The 18,424-nt window shown below is 46.0% G+C and overlaps 1 protein-coding gene across 5 annotated transcripts in view; it reads left to right on the top strand.

Moving 5' to 3' along the window:
- Positions 1 to 18,424, top strand: part of Svil (Supervillin) — a 163,151-nt gene that overhangs the window by 141,054 nt on the left and 3,673 nt on the right. For all 5 annotated transcript variants that reach the window (XM_077699554.1, XM_077699553.1, XM_077699551.1 and 2 more), the window contains 11 exons: positions 1,988 to 2,154; positions 4,195 to 4,362; positions 5,042 to 5,153; positions 6,275 to 6,426; positions 6,740 to 6,842; positions 7,395 to 7,602; positions 8,613 to 8,755; positions 9,674 to 9,829; positions 15,092 to 15,253; positions 17,139 to 17,260; positions 17,925 to 18,080. In XM_077699554.1, coding sequence (XP_077555680.1) covers positions 1,988 to 2,154; positions 4,195 to 4,362; positions 5,042 to 5,153; positions 6,275 to 6,426; positions 6,740 to 6,842; positions 7,395 to 7,602; positions 8,613 to 8,755; positions 9,674 to 9,829; positions 15,092 to 15,253; positions 17,139 to 17,260; positions 17,925 to 18,080 — 1,649 coding nt within the window. The remainder of the gene's footprint in view (positions 1 to 1,987; positions 2,155 to 4,194; positions 4,363 to 5,041; positions 5,154 to 6,274; positions 6,427 to 6,739; positions 6,843 to 7,394; positions 7,603 to 8,612; positions 8,756 to 9,673; positions 9,830 to 15,091; positions 15,254 to 17,138; positions 17,261 to 17,924; positions 18,081 to 18,424) is intronic.

Below are 18,424 nucleotides of genomic sequence, written 5' to 3'. Positions count from 1 at the left end.
AGGGTAGCAAAAGAAAAAAGAAAGGATGAAATCGGCCATCTGACGCAGCGTGCACCCCTTGCCCTCCTCTAACGTAGACACCCAAAGAAAAAAAAATAGGCACCCTTTAGTTCGCGCGTGCCTGATAACCACAACTGACCTTGATTGATGCACCTCGGAAGATAGCGACAGACTCCCCATCCGCGCGCGGCAAGTTGATTTTATTAATCGCGAACCGCATGGCCCGTTTTCGCGCACGAATCGTGCACATCGGCGTTGCGCGTGAGTTTTTTTTGTTGTTTTTTGTTTTGTTTTTTTCGTGCTCGTGTCGACGATTCCGCGCTCGCGATGGCTTCTTCGCGTAGCAGTGGGAGGAGCCTGACGACTTGCACCAATGGGGAGACGCGTACCTAATGGCGGGAGATTCGAAGCGCTCCGAGCCGGCTAGCCGCGCCAGAGATGTTTAGGCTTACCACCGCGGTATTTTTTGATGGGCGCTTTCACAAGCAGCGTGGATGGCAGTTTATATTCCACTTTTCGCCCACATTATTAGCTCTTTTCTTGCATGAGAATCTTCGCTTGCGCCCCGTGCGGCATTTCAGCGAGCGGTTAGAAGCGGTCGCCATGGAACTGCCTGCACCGCTTCACGGCCAGTGCCGACGCCATGTTGCCGCCTTTTACCGCGCCGCCCACACCACGCCAGTTGTATCCGTGCTGGCGTGCACTGCACGTTTTCGCGATACCAAATCTACCACGCAGTTCACGCTTTAGAACGTTGTTGCAGATAAGCCACCGCTCTTTCCCTTTCCGAACATTCGAGCCGCGCGAAGCCGAAGATTTCCACCACCAGTACGTTGCGCTGATAAGCAGCCGCCTTCGGCATCGTAAACACAAGGTGGGGTAAAAAAAAAATCCCGCTGGCGTTCTTATCACGTCTTGCGGCATCTGTTCATAGACGCTAAAAACGCAGCCATGGTCTCAAAACAAACACAACGGAAGTTAAAGGCGCGCTCGCCGTTTGTGAGACTGCGCTTTTGCCCTGCAGCAGCGGCTGATGTTAAAAATAATACGAAATATAGACCGTGCCTTCGTTTTTAAGTGCTGTGCGTTTGAGTGATGATAAATATAGGTTGACTTGAGATATAGGTGGCGATGTGGGTGAATTCGCGCGTGTTTTGGTTATAGTGCGGTACCGCTTATAGTGCGGATTTTGGCGGCTCCCGCGACACACGTTATAAGCGGTCTACACTGTACTATGAACCCTGGTGATTGCAATAAGGGAATAGTTTTTTTGATGCATCGCTTCGAACTAATTTTACAGCTCACCCGCCGCGGTGGCTCAGTGGCTAAGGCGTTGCGCTGCTGAGCACGAGGTCGCGGGTTCGATTCCCGGCCGCGGCGGCTGCTTTTCTGATGGAGGCGAAAAGCAAAAACGCCCGTGTGTACGAGATTTCGGCGCACGATAAAGATCCCCAGGTGGTCGAAATTAATCCGGAGCCCTCCACTACGGCGCGCCTCATCGCCTGCGTTGCGTCGGCGCGTTAAACCCCACAATCAATCAATAATTTTACAGCTCATTAAACTTAAGTGTTTGAAATAGGCATTCAAACTGGTTTCTTGCCACTGGTGCCACCAAAATTTAATGAGCTGTAAAATTAGCTCCAAGTGGTGCATAAAAGAAAAAAAAACGATTCTCTTATTGTACTCACCAGGGTTCATAGTTTTGGAAAATATGATCAGTTTTACGACTAGCACTGTTGTATATTGTTCCTCCAAAAATGGCTAATTATGTATCTCTAATTATCTTGGGAACTAATTGACTGACTCAAAAAATAATGGCATATTTGAAATCAGTGGTGAAAAAGCAGCAAGACTGGCAAGTTTCAGAGTTAAGTTGAAAATTAAAAGGAGATGTTTGAAGAGCAGTGTCCCCTTTAAAACAGACAGCAGTAGTTGCTTGACCAGTGGTATTTTTTTCTTTCACCCCCTGTGTCCTTTTGCACCAAAGGGCCGGAGGAGCAGAAGTCCATGGCGAGCGATGTGCGGCCCAACTGGACTCTGTTCGCCAAGGTCAACCAGCACATGGAACCCGTCCTGTTCAAGGAGAAGTTCCTCGACTGGCCGGATGACGCAAAGCTCATTCGGGTGAAGAACAAGGCCAAGGAAGACAGCAAGGTTGGTCACTGAGAGCACGAGGCTGTTCCCCTTGTCGTGCCTTGTGCCACTGCTAAAGCTTCCCTCTGTTGCATTGTGCTCTTTACGACAAAATAACGGGGATAATGAAATGTTCTGGGTCTGTGCAAAGCTTATTTCTGTGTGTCATGTGGCTTTGAGTAAGTGAAGCTGTGAAAGTACTTGACTCGGTGCACTGTTGGTGTCAGTTCTTCAAATATGCCACAACGTTCTCAGAAGTTGGATTCAGAAGGTCGAGCAGCCGAGCCCTGTGTGCAACCAAGGACCTCTATCCTCAATTGAAATTGGTTGTTCCTCGATGGGCAAACTGTATTGGCTGCAACAGCAAGTTTGGGCAGACAAAGGAAAGAAATTGTAAAATGACATTTGTTGCACATTTCTGGTAAACTAAATCTGTGCGTTCTTCAGTATTAGTTCAAGAGTAAAAAAATAAGCGTACTTTTAGAGCTTCACAGAATTATTTGCTGGTTGTTGTTTTTGAGTAGTACTAATACTTTGGCTCGTGTAGATGTGATAATTCAAAACAATGTTTAAAATGACCACTTTTGTTAAGGCTCACCTTAAATACGTCAAAGCACGGTACCAGTGTTGTATGCTGCGTAATCCGCAATATAAAGATGCCATGCAGAATCTCCCTTTATGTGTTTATGTGTTTGCTTTTGCTCCTCAAGTTCAGGCTGCCTGTATGGCATGCTTTCTTTCCTTCACATGCGAAAAATTCCTTTGAAATCTGAAAAACTGCTAGTAAGGGGAAGGTCTGTCTGAAAATAAGAAAATTTGAAAAATTGGCAAGGAGGAAACTAGGGAAATTTGGAGACACACTCATGCACACACATAAACAACAACAAAAAAAGAAACCTGAGTGTGATCACGCAAAGGTGATGACAGTCAGCATACGCTAAAACCACTCACTACGATGGAATGTGTTGCTGTTGCATCTGTGGCATAACATATGATTCTGACTAAATTGACTAAAAAGGGTCTTAATTTCTAAGTCTTCTTTTTTTTTTTTTGATTGTCCACTTTTAAGGGGGCAGTTGGGTCTTTGGGGCCGAAAAACGGTAAAAAAAAGCGTTTTCGGAAAAATGGCATTTTCAGCCTCCACGGCCATTTTTCTATCAGCCTGTAAATTTCCTCAACGAAAGGCACGATATTTTGTTATATTATAATAGCATTTTAAAGTGCACTCTACAGCTCAGTTAGCGCAGAATTAAATGGTGAAATGGCACTTTTCTTGCAATGCAAAGCTAGCATTTCGTCCTCAGATATTTTGGCACCCAGAGCAGGTACAACTGTAACTCTTTTTGCTTCTGATACCGAAATGTGTGGAGAATACAATGCTGGAAACATTTTTCAAATGGAGGCTTTGGAAAATTATTGTTGCGTTCAATTGGCACCACCTGCGATCCATTTCTGGCACAGCGCGGGAGAAGCGAAGTTCACTGTGTTGTAAAACGACCAAAAATAGCTGAATCAAAACAGTTCTTCCTATGTTGTATTCTTTAGTCATTTGTCTGCCTAGCCACGTGGTAATTGCCATTCTGTATGGAGTGGTTATTTTGTAACTGTGACCCAAAATAATGGCAATTAATGATCAATTAACTCAAAATATAATCAACTTACAAAAAATTTAATGGTAGATGTGAAATCAGCACAAAGAACTCTATAATGCAGTGCAGTTCCATTAAAATTGGTTGGTAAATAAAAAAATAGCTCTAAGACCAGTCTGCCCCCTTAAAGAAAAAAATCGTGATAATGTGGTTGATCACGAGCACACTTCTGTTCTTCCAAGGCCTTCTCTTCTAGTGGTTGCACCTTGCATAGAAAAAGCACAAGATGGTGTCCTTTAACAACTTAGCAGAAAGTCGAACCTTTAAGGCATGACATTCACTGGAGTGTCATTTGGGGGGGGCTATGTATAAGACCCTTTCTTATTCTGGTGTGAGTGGGTGTTGGTAGATGTTAGTGCTGCCATACATGTCTAGATACAGTCCAGACCACTTACTACTGTTACATTTTCAGGCTGAATCTCTGGACTCTGAGTTGAAGCCCTGTGATGCGAAGGAGCTTTTGGAGAGGTGCCCGAAAGAACCAGACCTTGAGCTCTCAGGCTCCCACCTGGGCAGAGGACTGGAGTACTATGACACAGATGAGCGCCGGCAGTACTACATAAACACCCTTGCCATCAAGGTAGGCCTTCGCAAAGCTCACAGGTGAAAAATGTCTTTAGCATTCTGTTCGGAGTTCGATCAAAGTTCATACAAAGTTCATTCTAGAGTAGCTTAGATACGAAAGCATGCCTGTCATGAACTTTTAACGTGTCCCTGGTTAGTACTGCGCAATGGCTTTCTTCGTGGCCATTGTTGCTTCAACACTCAAGCCATGTGCCGTCATTGTAAGTGCACTTGGTTGAGCTCGTCTGCAATGGTTGCACTTGTTCCAAATTCCGGGTTATTGTGAAGAGAGGGGCTTTTGTGGTATGCCTTAGAGCACTGATCACATCCCGCAGATATAAGAAATGTCTTCTGGCACGTGATTTGGTGTCCACAAATGAGCCATTGCCCCAAATTGTGCATTGATTGTGGCTTCTCTGACTGCACAAGTGCTTGGGCACAAGAGGTGATGGTTAATGCTCTCCGCTCAGCGTTCTGCAATCTTGATAACTTTGAATAATATGAACCAAAGCTCCTTTTATTTGCACTACGTAAATCTTGAGTGATACAGTTGAACCTCAACTTAACAGTCGTTGGAACCAATCGGGAAATTCGTAAAACCAAACAGCATTAGCTCACGTGCAACTGTGACCGAATATCCGAATTTGTTCGTTAATTCGGGAAATTTGTAAAATCGAGGTTCGACTGTATTTTAGGTCTGGCACATCACTGAATATGAGCACAAGGCCCTTCCGGAGTCGAGCTATGGCCAGTTCCACAGTGGCGACACCTATGTGGTCCGGTGGCAGTACTCGGTATCGCAGACAGGTAAGATGGCAGAAATATATTGACTTGCGAAAGATTTTGATGGGAACATGCATGCTGGTCTTTGAAATAGCGTTATCATTTTCGCCTTATATAGATTTTTTTTTTTACTGATGGATCACGCCTAGCCTTATTGTACACCATACCCAAAGATTTGTGTGTAATATAACGCCTTGGCCTACCTACCTACTTTTATTTATTTCACCTACTTTTTACTTTTCATACTGCGCAGGGGAGGGGTGTGTCAACTTTTTTCCCGAACTTACACTGCTTCACTGTGATAACACCATAATTTTGCGTGTTGCACTTCTTAATTGGAACCTGTCCATAGGGGACATGGTTGTTTAATGAGCACGAACAACTTTTATTGTTAAAGTAGCGCGTTCTTGTGTTTTTTGTGACATCTTTTATGTTCAAGCAAATGTCCTCCGGTTCTTAGACACTGCACTCTTTCTTTATTTTTTTTAAAATCTAGTGCCACATTCGTTGTTGGGAAGTTTTATTTCACAGATGCATCAACAGCAAACAGATTTACAATTCATTGCGTAACCTCAGGCATTAGCGGTTTTGCTTTAACCAGCTTGGTAACATCTGTTCAAGTGATAAGGTGTACTGAAGGTTGAAGGGTGTTTCGTAAATGTTTATGTGCAACTGAACTGTGAAACTGACTAAACACAACAGGTACGGGCCGCATCTGCTTTTGGACGAGGAAATTTTGTACACTGTTTTGAACTTGAGATGTAGATGTTACTGGCTTGCACCGAAAGCTGTTTCAAATTGACACTGATATTTCAGTTGCGAAACATGAATATAGCGGCAGTCCTAGCTGCATTTAGAGATGAAGAACAGAGCTGGTACACAACTCCTCAGGCAAGACATGGCATAACAGTGCGTCAAAAAAAATAACTGGTGTATCTCGTGCGTGAAGCCAGAAGTCCTGGGCTTGTTAATAACTGCAGAGGCTGTAGTGATGCATAGGTTTCCACGCTTTTTCGTTGTCCTGCCCTCTGTCAAAATTGAGTAGTAAGGGAGTATAGACAGCGGGCAGATGTCGAAGTGTTATTAGCAGCCTCTTGCGATGGTGCTGGAAAGTGGCGCTACTTTCACTGCTCCATTTCTTGCAGGTCGGCACCTGTCGGGTCAGAGGTCGCGGCACGTGGCGGCTGGGCGTGAGCGATGTGCGTACTTCTTCTGGCACGGCCGCGACTCCACAGTTACCGAGCAGGGGGCCTGCGCTCTGCTCACCATCGAGCTGGACGAGGAGCGGGGACCTCACGTGAGTTGTCTCGCTCCCCCATTGTCCGTTCTTAGGGCCAACACCGCTGCTTAAGACGGCACCAATCACCTTAAATATCAGTTACAAACATCCTCAGTTGTTGCGTGGGACTTGTAAAGCTCAAGAATGTCTTTGATGCGCGTAAGTAGCTTGTGTGTAGTCATACTAAGGTGCGTGATGGGGGTTAGGGTAGCTCTGCATTGGGTAAGGGAAGTGTGAACAGTCCAAAGTGAAGACTGTTTTCAAGTTTCAGCCCCGGTGTTATGTAGGCATGCCCTTTGCATAGCTAAGGAAAAATTTTGTTCTCTCCCAGGTGCGCGTCTTGCAGGGCAGGGAACCACCCTGCTTCTTGAACCTCTTCAAGGGCAAGATGGTTGTCTACAGTGGCAAGCGGCAAGAGGAACCCGCTGACTCAGGTTTGTTGAGAGACTATGTGCTGCAACCTTTACGAGGTGCCAACGTAAGGGCCACACTCCCGGCAGCGTAGTTTCACGAGCCCTAATAAGGTTGAGGCCTTGCTGACAACTTGCCATCTTTTTTCTAAAATTACCTTGAGTTTTTTACTTCGAATTAGTACTGAATAAACCTTGTAAGAGGTGGCTTCAGTTCGTATGCTTTGCTTAACATGATTGTCACTGAAATAAAAATTTGCATGACATGATTGCGGTGTAAAAATTTGGAATGAGTTTTTGTACCGGTATCAGCATTTCCAACCACACGTTGCGGGTGACAGCGTTGCACCGGTCATCAATAGGGGCTAGTTGGTGCTGCATAGCTGAAGTGGAAAGTGCTTAAACATGGGACAGTAGCAACAAGGACCAGAAAGACAACACAGGACGATGTGCTTCATCCTGTGTTGTCTTCCTGTTCCAAGTTGCTACTGTTCTGCGTACACTTTCCACCCCAGCTTTGCACACGTGTTGCACTGGTAGTGTTAGTGCAAGCGTCACGTGGTGGTGTTTGTGCAGGGGACTGGCGCATGTTTGTGGTTCGTGGTGAGTGCCCCTTGGAGGCAGCTCTGGTGGAGACGCCGGTCGGGGTCCAGAACCTGCGCAGCCGGGGCTCCTTTGTCGTGCTGAGCCGGGCCAGCGGCCGCACCTACCTGTGGCACGGGGCCAAGTCAAGCCGCCACGCCCGGGAGGTCGCATCCACCGCGGCCAAAGCAGTCGTCGAAGAGTAAGGGGCAACTGCCATATTGAAGTGTGCCTCCTAATGAGTGACTGCTGTATTGAGGTTACACGTAATCGCAGCTGCACACTTCTATAGCAGCCTGTAGGGAAACAAGTCCCGGAGCACGGGGCGCTGTTGCTCTTCTTTGTCTCTTTATATTATTCCTAGAATCTTTCCCTCAGCTAGTTGCTACTACCATTGTGTTGAACAGGAAAGTTGAACTGGAAAACAGAAGTTAAAAAAAACGCGTACTTTTAAAAGGGCATTTATTAGGGCATAAATTTTGTTTCCTTTACAATTTTTTTTTTGCTTTTTGTGAAGTTTGCCTGCTTAAATTTCTCGTATGCATAAAATCAAGCACATGTGTCATCACAGATGTTTTCTGTGTTAGTGGTGCACCGTGGAACATTGTGGGAACAGTCTTCGAGGTAGGTGTGTAATGAAATCAAGGCCGCAAGACCACCTGTCTTGATTGGGTCAGTAACCTGCCACGGTGGCTGAGTGGCTAAGCTGTTGTGCTACTGAGCACGAAAACGTGGTTTCGATTCCCGACGGCGGCCACTTTTCTGATGGAGGTGAAAAGCAAAAACGCCCGGGTGTACGAGGTTTCGGCGCACGTTAAGACCCCCGGGCGGTCAAAATTAATCCGGAGCCCTCCACTACGGCGTGCCTACTGCTTGCGTTGCGTCGGCGCGTTAAACCCTACAATCAATTGAGTGATTGGGTCTGTGCACTTGTTCCACACTTGTTCCAGTGATGTCACAAATGACAAGGTATTTCCCAGTGTTATTTTCCTTCTAGCAGTGGGAATGCGGTCCACTTGTGCCTTTGCTACTAATGCAGTGGCCTCCAGTTTGCATTGCCGTGGTCGCAAGTTGTGGGTTGTAGATGGGGTCAGCGGTTCATGTGTCTTCGCTGGCAGGAATGCGCAGTGCTAGATCTGCCTGCAACCACAGCACTGGACAACCAGTGCACCAGCGATCCTATCGTACCCTGTGCCATTTGTGTGGACGCAGGACTCCAGCAGAGATGTCCATGTCCAAGGATGCGGAGCCGAAGCTGACTGAAGTGAGGGAGGGCTTCGAGCTGCGGGCGTTCTGGGACGCATTCGGAGGGGACAAGAAGAAGAAACAGCACCTGTTTGTCTCGCTCCTGGATAGTGAGTATCCCTCCTTCCTGGCCGCTTTTAAAATTTTTCCTATTTCAGCGTTCACTCCGCTGAGTGATGGAAAGTATTCGAGTTCGTAACTCGAGCAATGTCATTTTAAGAGTGAAGCTGCTTGTGGTCAAGGCTTTCATGGGACGGAATGTGGTAACGCGGTCAAAGCGATGTGGGGGGGCATAGCCTAGTGAGGAGGAGAGGTACGCATGCAGAAAGTTAAAAAAAATGCTTGAACAAGGTGTTTATATAGGCACAGCTTTTCTAAACTTCTAAATCTGGTGGCAGTATTTATACTTGTCAAGATTATGCATATTTGAGGCAAGACATCAATACATAAGTGATAGTTATTGTTCTTTTAACTAGAAGTACATGGCAGCATGATTTTTGCTATAACAAATAAAGAAAGTTCAAGCTTAAATAACGCAGATATATGCAATAATTCGATATGTCCAGGTTCTGTATATCCTTGTTCAGTATATCCGGGTTCAATATGTCTGGGTTTGACTAGTTACACCAGATGCTTTCACACAAGCATATGCCAAATGAATGCCCCACTGACGTTATTCTCTAGCACAGATCTAAGCAAATCTCGTATTGTCTGTGACCGAGGCAGTGGTTATCCTAAAGGGACTGTTCATATTTTGTCTTCGAAGACCTAGTTTTTGGTGAACATTTATTCTGTTAATAATTTTGCAGTGTACTGCGATTGATATGCAGTGTACTGCATATCACGGAACCCAGAAGAAAACTTTACACCCAAAAATTGTTGCAGTGCCCAATAAGCATTTTGATGGATTTTCTGTGCCACATGATGACAACCATGTTTCCTTTAACAAGTCACATGTTGCTCGTGTAATGGAGTGCTGCATTGTCTTATTTGACTTAAAATCCTCTTCCCTGACTTGCTCTTTGCAGGCACCCTGGACTTCGACTTCACACCGAGGCTTTTCCACATGACTCTGGTGTCTGGCACCTTTGAAGCCAACGAGGTGTTCTGCCCCTTCCAAAAGACTGACGTGCCCTGTGCTTACCCGTTTTTGCAGTCCGACCTGTACAACGCTCCACAGCCAGGTAGGACAACTATTTCACGTTTGCTTTTAGATCCTGTGACTTTTGAATATTTTGAAGTGAATAATACCTGACTTGGGTTCAAGTTGAATGACACATTCGAGAACTTGAATTATTTTCGAGACATTCCAAAGTTCAATGCAATCGAACCCTGCCATAACAAAACCACTGGGGAAAGCCAAAAAATTCGCTTTCGTGGGAATTTCGTTGCTGCGAGAATGAAACACAAGCGCTGAGAAAATCACCCGCAAACTGAAAATTTCCGAAAATCTGTTACAATACCTTGCGAGCCTTACCTTACAACAACTTCACGGCTCAGCTGTCACTATACACGAGTTAGTTCATTGCTAGTCGTCGTGCACACCTAAGAACAACTGCGTCTGATAGTGTCCGAAACATCGTGCGGGTTCGCTTTCTCTGCACATTTTTTCTCCATGGTCGTTAGCACTGACTATGTTCGTGCTCGCAAATGAAGTCCAGCTTCTGTTGACGAACTTTACCAGGCAGTGGCATTTCGTTCTAATGCTGTTCACAAAACTAAGTGAGCACCGCTTTTTTTTTTGACATCCGGGAAGGCCACAGCCGTCGCTTTTGTTTTGAGCACATGCGCCATTAGAGTTGTTCTTGCTTTTAAAAATGGTAGATTGAGCTGCCAGGTCGCTCCAAACTCATCGGTGCTACCCTCCCTTCCTCCACTTGGGCAGTGATGGCTGCCTTATCTTGTAGCTATAAAAACTTGCGCTATTGGGCAGGCTGAGGGAGCAAATGGGCTGATCGCCACACACAATACGAAAGCACACACTCAGTTCAGCGGTAGTCCAAGCCAAAGTCATGTCGTGAATCACCATGTGTCGCCCCCTGGTGGTGTCGCTGCGAGGCTGGCTCTATGGCCGCTTGCTGCATGGTCTTTTTTTTTTTTTTTTTTGTAAACAAATATGTCGGCGACCATACAAGTGCGCTGTGACAGAAGTTTGCGCACTTTTAGTCTGAAAAAAATGCATTTGAGCACTTTCTAGACACTTAGCCTCAAATGGGTAGATAAAACCCCAACTGGACTTGCAGCGAACTTCGTTAACTTGGGATCACTTTCCAAAAACATTTCGTTGCTGCGAAATATGAAATACATAGGCTTCTATAGTCGTTCACTGGCGATTTGAAAATATTTCATTGCAGCAGGATTTTCGTATTTGTGGAATTTCGTTATCACAGGGTTTGACTGCAATACAAATACACTTGATGGCACTTAGTTAATTAGTCATTAGCTCAGGTACAAGTAGTTACCTTTTGTATCAACTTCGAGGAATACTCTGTTAAAAGTGCACGCAAAATGCATCTTTAACAGTGCACTAGGTGTTCACTATATCGCTTTTCACTCCCTTACGACTGCCACCAAAAGTTGCTGGTTTCTTTTGGTGATGGCACTAGGCCTTCAAATCCAGCCATCCTGTCTCGTGGCTTTGTGCCAACAACCTGTTACATCATTACGACCGACGCCACTACGTAATTACGATCAACAAGATTTAGCAACTTAAAGGAGCCATGAAGAGAAAACACAAGTTTGGTTCATTCAAAAGATTGTCTCGTTAGAATCATACTGACACCACTTTTAAGGGGGGACGCGGCTTTCAACTTCGGAAAAATGACCAAAACATCGTTTTTTTGAAACCCACATATTCGGCTTTTATGTTTCCTATTCTGTGTGTCTGCAAAGTTTTTACGCTGAAAAGCGTCGCAAAGTGGCATAAAAAAAATACTTTTGTCAGGCGCGGTGACAAATTATCAGCGCAAAAGGGCGAAAAAACGGCAATTTTCGGAGCGCTCTATCTCCGCAACGGTGCCACCGGGCGCGGCCATTTTGATATGGTTAGATCGGCCGAGCGATCGTCTTTCCGGTTCCGCTCGTCTCTTGTATCTTCGTTCATTCACAAACGCACAAACGGCAGAAAAGAAACGACGCACAAACGAAGCTAGAAATTGATGCTGAAGCGCGATTGGTCCTCCGGTTGGGGCGCAGAACAACGACCCTCCTGATTGGATGTCGCGGGCGCAACGCAAGATGGCGGCCGCCTGAGCTGCGTAGCGAGCGGATTGAGTTCATTTTCGCCGCTTCGCTCGGCCGAGTTTCTGTTCAATCTGTGGTATTCAACACGCACGTTATCGCGATGGGAATGCCAGAGATAACGAGCCAGATTACGGGAAGTTGTGTGGCACGAAAGGCGGAGGTCATCGAACGCTTCGTGGTGCGCGTGACTCTACCGTCGCCAGACCTTGGAGCGTGACGCGGTGTGCGCGCGATAGTGGTTCGTGAAGTGAACTTTTAGTCGGATTTGCGATGTTTACACGCTTAGTTATTGCTGTGTTTTGACTGTGGGCTCGCTAGCCTTGAGAAAGAAACGGTCGACGCGTCAAACGCTGCGGCGCGCACGGCATAGCCGACGCGCAATGGAGCATCACATGACTGGGCAACCGGTTACGATTGAACGCCAGTAGTTGTAATTAATGCCTGCGACGTTAGATTTAATCTTAAAAGCGACCTGACCAGCCATATCAGGTATAATCAAAGTTTGATATGTCGCGGTAAGCGTGCGCTGCGATGCGGGCGAGCCATATCGCCTTTCTTGCGCAATGTTTCCCGTGCACTTGTAATTTTCATGCAAATATAGGAATAAAAATATGCTCTCTGCGTTAAAAATGTACGTTACTGTGGCAGCATTTAACAGTCATTTTTTTAAGGGAAATTATTGATACCATTGCTTAGGGCATACTGGATGTGCTGCGAGAAATATTGGATGCCTTGAATGTCAAAAGTAGTAAAAAAAAAAATATGCTCTTGCATTGAAGTTGGGAGTTATGCAGAATACTCTACCAAGCTTCAAAGTAGCTCATTTTCATCCTTGTGGTATGCAAGCTTTTGGCAATGAACATCTGCACGTATGAGTACTAAGTTGCTGTGCCAGGCAAGATAAAACATAAAAAAAGCCAAAAATGTTCAAATTTAAGTAAAAAAAAAAATGCTTAACTTGTTGCCATGGTGACAACACTGCAAAAGGAGGTTGTCCAGTGCGATACAGCCAACCAGCTAACCTACTTTGCATTGAAAGCCCATTGAAACCCATCTTCCCCTCCGTTTGGTTTGCAAAGGGGGTATGTACTCTTCACGGAGGAGCTGAAAATGATGTTTTCTGGAAAGAGAAAGGCTGTAAAAGGCACTCCAATTTCAAGGCAAGGGCTTCCAGAAGCCCCATGTTCAAAAGGACATGAAAGGCTGCAACCGTGGCGACTTTTGATAAGTGAAACCTATGTTGCAACTTCGGAAGCCGTTTTCTCAAAACAGTTTTTTTTGCCACCTATGTCGCTTGTACCAGGGATTTCTTCGTGACCACTGGGTCTATTTTGATTCCGTTTCTTGCATTACATTCCTTGATGAACAGTTCAGGTCGTGACACTTTTGGTTTTCCAGATTTGTTTTTTGTGACTTTTTTATTCAAATAGTCGTTCACAGTCGACATGCCTGTTGCACATTAACCTCTAAAAAAAATGAAAACTAAAAAATATTGTTTTGTAAAAAAAAATTCTAAAACTGTCACGACCTCGCCCATTCATTTGGGAATGCAAAGCACTTCGAACAAGTTTTCTATCGCGTTTTATAAGTCGCTCAAGCTCGGTACAAGCGGAACAGAAAGAAAATTTAATAAATAAAAAAGTTACCAAAATATTATCTTGAAATTTTTATGGTGTTATCACAGAAGCATTTCCAGTTGCTTTGCCAATTTTCATCAAAATCCACTCAGAAATAAAAACGTTGATTTTGAAAGCCACGTCCCCCCTTAACGTAAACTTCGCTCAAATAAGCTACATAATTAGGAAAAACGGGAATGGTCATGCGACCCACCAGCTCATTTCCCGCAACAGAACCTATGATGTCACATGAGCTAAGCTCTGCGATTGGCGGAGGCTGGCAGAAGCAGACGCAAATTAGGTAGAGCTTACAAACTAGACGAACGAGCGATTTGCGCTTAAATTTAGGGCACATTCTTTACAAAGCAATAAGAATGATGGGACAAACAGTGGAAGTTACGAAAGCACATGTAAACATAGAAGTACTGATGCGTTCTGCTGTTCGTACTGCGCACAGCATGCTTGGTTTAGCTGCACAGCACTACGGGGCTTGGGGTTGTCTCAGAAGACACTGGCCGATTGACGCAAGCAACGGTGTCTTACGTGACCCCATTTGTCGAGCGAGCACTGTTTCAGGGAACGAATATTTTCTCCCAGAACAAAAACAAGCCAGGTTTAAATGCGGGCAACAACAAACCAAACGCTTGCCACGGTATGGTGGCGCCATCTAGGTTACGGAACGTAAAGAAACGCGGGAACAAACCAACACCGCTGTACAGGTTCTTCAGTAAACCGCGTTGCGGCGATAATTTTAGCGCGGTTTTGACACAATGACTTGCTTCGGCGGTGAGCGAGCAACCGAAAATGGCGGCGCCAGTGTATACGTGTCTACCCTGTACGGCGGATGCGTGAATGAAGGTACTCTAGGCTGCAGAGTGGTCGGTTCCTGTGATGTCATTTGGGACCACGAAAACGTACGATTGAGCGGGAAAATCAAAATTTTAACCTAAATTGTTTAATTTCTCAGGGAAAATAAAGCACCGTTTGTATCCCGACAAGCGCTGGGGGCACTATAAAACACGAAATCTTTCGAATAAAACCAACTTGCATTTTCTCTTCATGGCTCCTTTAATCGACAAGGAAGTTGTTTGCGTTTGAGTCCGTATTTGGCAGGGCTACTCCTGCAGCCAGACAGAGCTTAGGTGGCTATGCACTCGACAAATATTCTACACACTATATTTCTTTCTAGTTGCTTCACTTTTCTAGCTGCTACAGATGGTACAGACTATGTAAAAGTGCATTTTCTACTATTGGCGACCTCGTCTGCAATCAGGATGACCCCCTTCAGTGGCTCAGGGGCTAAGGCATTGTGCTGCTGAGCCCAAGGATGTGGGTTTGATTCCTGGCGGTAGTGGCTCTTTTTCAGATGGAGCAAAAAATCGAAAATGCCCGTGTGTTCGAATTTTCGGCGCACGTTAAAGATCCCCAGGTGGTCAAAATTAATCCAGAGCTTTCCACTACGGTACATCTCATAGCCTAGGTGTAGCTTCGGCGCATTAAGCCCCTGAAGTTTGAAATTTTGCTATCGAGCTTTCTCAGTTTGTATTGACCCTTCCCCCTTCCTTCCTTTTTTTTTTCTTTGCACAGCCGTGTTCTTCCTAGACAACCGGCACGAGATGTATGTCTGGCAGGGCTGGTGGCCGCACAGTGACCTGGAGACGGGGCCCCGCACTCCCAACAGTTCGGAGAAAGTGCGGTGGAACACCACGCGCCGCTTGGCCATGGAGACTGCGCTGCACTACTCGCAGGGTATGGCCTCTTTTGGGTCTGGTGGCTCAATGAGCAGCACTTTTAACCATTACAACAGGTTGAGTGTCTAGAGGAATTACACCTGCAAGCGTAGTCAGCCACTCGTTACGCATACTTTCCACCTGTAAGAGCTTCATCACCTTTAGTACTTGAGGAACTCTGAGAAGAATGTGATATGGACAAGCCCCACTTATGGACATGCCTCAGCCTCTTCCTTTACTTAAGATGCGATCTAGATTACAGTGGTATCTCAGTGATACGAATTCGGTTGATACAAATTTCATTGATACGAATTGTCAATGTTCCTCAACCAAAATGCGTTGTTTCCAATGTCAAAAAATTCGGAAGATCAGTACACATTTATCACTCTGGTGCGGGTGATACGAATGTGCGAGCCACGAACAGCCGACCATGGCGTGGATGAGAGGAGGGAGTCTTGGGGAGGCCGTACGGCCTTGTTTGCGCGCAGGCACAAAAGCATTATGGCATTAGTCCTCCCCCGCTGATGGTAATCCTCCTTGTAGGATGTTTACAATAGCGGCGGGAGAGGTGCTGCTCCGAACAAACGGAACGTTTCACCCTCTCTACGCGTGTTCTTTCTCCCTCCCCTCTTCTATCTCCTGCTACAATCTCTTCTCGCTGGCTTGTTTGTTTCCGCTGGCTGCAGTTCGGGTGCCTCTAGCTTCCCTGTTGTATTATACCTTTTGAATAAACCTCGGCCGGGGTGGTGATCAGGTGTTCACTCATTTCTGACGGTGGGTACTCTCGCCATTTCCCCTCCTCCACATTCCTCGCTTCCCTGCCCGCAAAGGGACTAAAGTGGGTGTTGATTCTGTTCCTTTCCCCTCTTTTTTACCTGCCCTCTTTCATCCCCTGTACACCCCTTCCCCAGTGTCGAGTAGCAATCCGGACTCTAACCCTGGATAACCTCTCGGCCTTTCTGTTTGCTGTTCTCTCTCTCCCCCTCGCTTCCCCACGCTCTAGCTGTCCTGTCGTCACCTTGCCATGTTGCCTGCACCGCTTGCGCATAGTACTACATGGCTCATTTTTGCACCAGATTCATGCGCATCAGCAATGGGCGCTTATTATTTTGACGCCCACGTTGACGATTCGGCCGGGCACCCCGGCGGCAGTATCTGCCTCGGTTGCTGTGCGTGGCTGTGGGAGGAGCCTCATGACTTGTGGCAGTTTCAAAAGCAGCTGGCTGGGCCACCTCCACGGCGCATATTTGGCGCGAATGACATGACAATTTATAGTGCCATTTTCGCGCACATTATCAGCTCCTTTTTTGCTTTAGCAGTTTAGTTTTTGCCTTGAGCTGCGTTTTAATGAAAGGTTAGAAGCAGTCGCTGGAGCTACCTGCACCTCTTCATGGTAGGAGCCGACGCCCTGTTGCCGTTGCCTGTCGTGTACGCGGCACGTTTCCACGTGCAGAGAACTTTTTTTTTCTCGTTTTCTGATCATACGAATTTTCAGGTGATACGAATATTTTTGGCGCCCCTTGAGATTCGTCTCACCGAGATTCCACTGTATTTCTTTATGAGCCGTAGAGCATGCGGGGTATTATAGGAATTCCATAAGCAATTCAACAAGACGGTTGTGGCCACTTATACAGTAAAAGACTTATTGTGCCACGTATTGTGTCTTTAATCTTGCATTTTACACATTAGAAACTTCGTATTGTACAAGAGCAGTCTTGAAGATTGATTGCAGACGTCACCATGGAGACTAGTCCCATCTACCTACCAACGCTGCATTACATTAGACCCTCTCATAACGTTTAAACTTTTCCCCTCATTGTCGGCTTTCATGGAAAGGTACCCTGAAGGAGGCAGCGTGGCTTCAAATGTCTCTCTCTCTCTCTCTCTCTCTTTCTGCAATGCAGAAACGAATCCCAGTGACCCTCCGAAGGTGTACCTGGTGTTTGCTGGCCTGGAACCTGTTGAGTTCACCTGCCTCTTTCCAGAGTGGCAGGACAGGGATGAGATTGCCACAATCAACATTCAAGTGAGTGCTGACAACCTGTAACGTGACAACTTTGTCTTTCTCTCTCCGTTTCGGGTGCGTGGGTTCTTTTACAGCATGTAGCATTTGTTCTGGCAGCTAGTCACCAAAGGACAGTGTACGTGCGCCATTACATGTAAGCATCATTTCACAAGCCATCTAAAACAGGCAGCATAAGGCAAAATGACGCCTTAAACAGAAATATCTCAATTCTACCTCACAACTGTGTTATGTGCTTATGTTTCTGGTGTCCAAAATTGCACATGTGGTTTGAATACATTTACCCCGCCTCAATGAAAAGGATTCATTTGTAAATGGCAGGATGGCACTGTAGCTTCTGGGAGGCAGTTCAGATCAGCTGTGTGCATAGATTATAAATTAGTACAAAAGGCAGGAATGTTGCTTCGGAGTAATTTGTGCTGGCTGGCATGCTAAGAGCTTGAAACAAAAAGCTTACATTTAACTCAAAAATTTTGGTTTCTGTGATAATTAGCGTTGCTAATAGGCTCTCTGGCTGTGGGCCTAACTGGTGACCTGTACTTTGAGAGGCTTGAGTGGACCTAGTGAAATACTCGCTGCAAATACTCACTGCAAAGATTCTTTAATTTTTGTGCCACTTTTGCTAATGCCCCCACTTCCTCCCCTCTGTTCTGGTGACCTTTTGCAGGAAGACCGAAACCATGGCGACCGACTGTCTGTTCAGGAGACACTTGCCCAGCTCACCAAGACTCACTACACGATCAAGGAGCTGAAGTCGGTTCCTCTGCCGGAGGGCGTCGACCCCAAGAGGCTAGAGTCTTACCTGACGGATGAAGACTTTGAGGTAACGAGCACTCCGTGAGCCCACCCAGTACATTTGTGATCATCAGATATGATGCACGTCTTGCTCCAAGGGTAATGGTAGTGAAAGTGGCGGTGGATTGTAATCACTAACAAGAGGTGCCCTGCATGAAGTAGTGACAGCTCATCCTGTTCTTCAGTTTAGCGAGAAGTAAAATTGGGAGGAGGTTTAATTTGTAGCTGCACCCAGAGGAGGAATCATGCTGGACCAATGGCTGATTTTGTACTTGTCTACAGGCAAATTCCGGTTTTGAGCTTTCGTTTCACAGATGTTTCGTGAAAGCTTGTCACGATGGAGGTGTACTGTCTCGCTCTTGTGAAACGATG

Source organism: Haemaphysalis longicornis, unplaced genomic scaffold (assembly GCF_048455015.1).
Source record: "Haemaphysalis longicornis isolate Haplotype H1 unplaced genomic scaffold, Haemaphysalis longicornis Haplotype H1 scaffold_2, whole genome shotgun sequence".
Taxonomy (NCBI): Eukaryota; Metazoa; Arthropoda; class Arachnida; order Ixodida; family Ixodidae; genus Haemaphysalis; species Haemaphysalis longicornis.
Note: the sequence above shows the minus strand (reverse complement) of the source record. Positions and strands in the feature narration are given on the sequence as shown.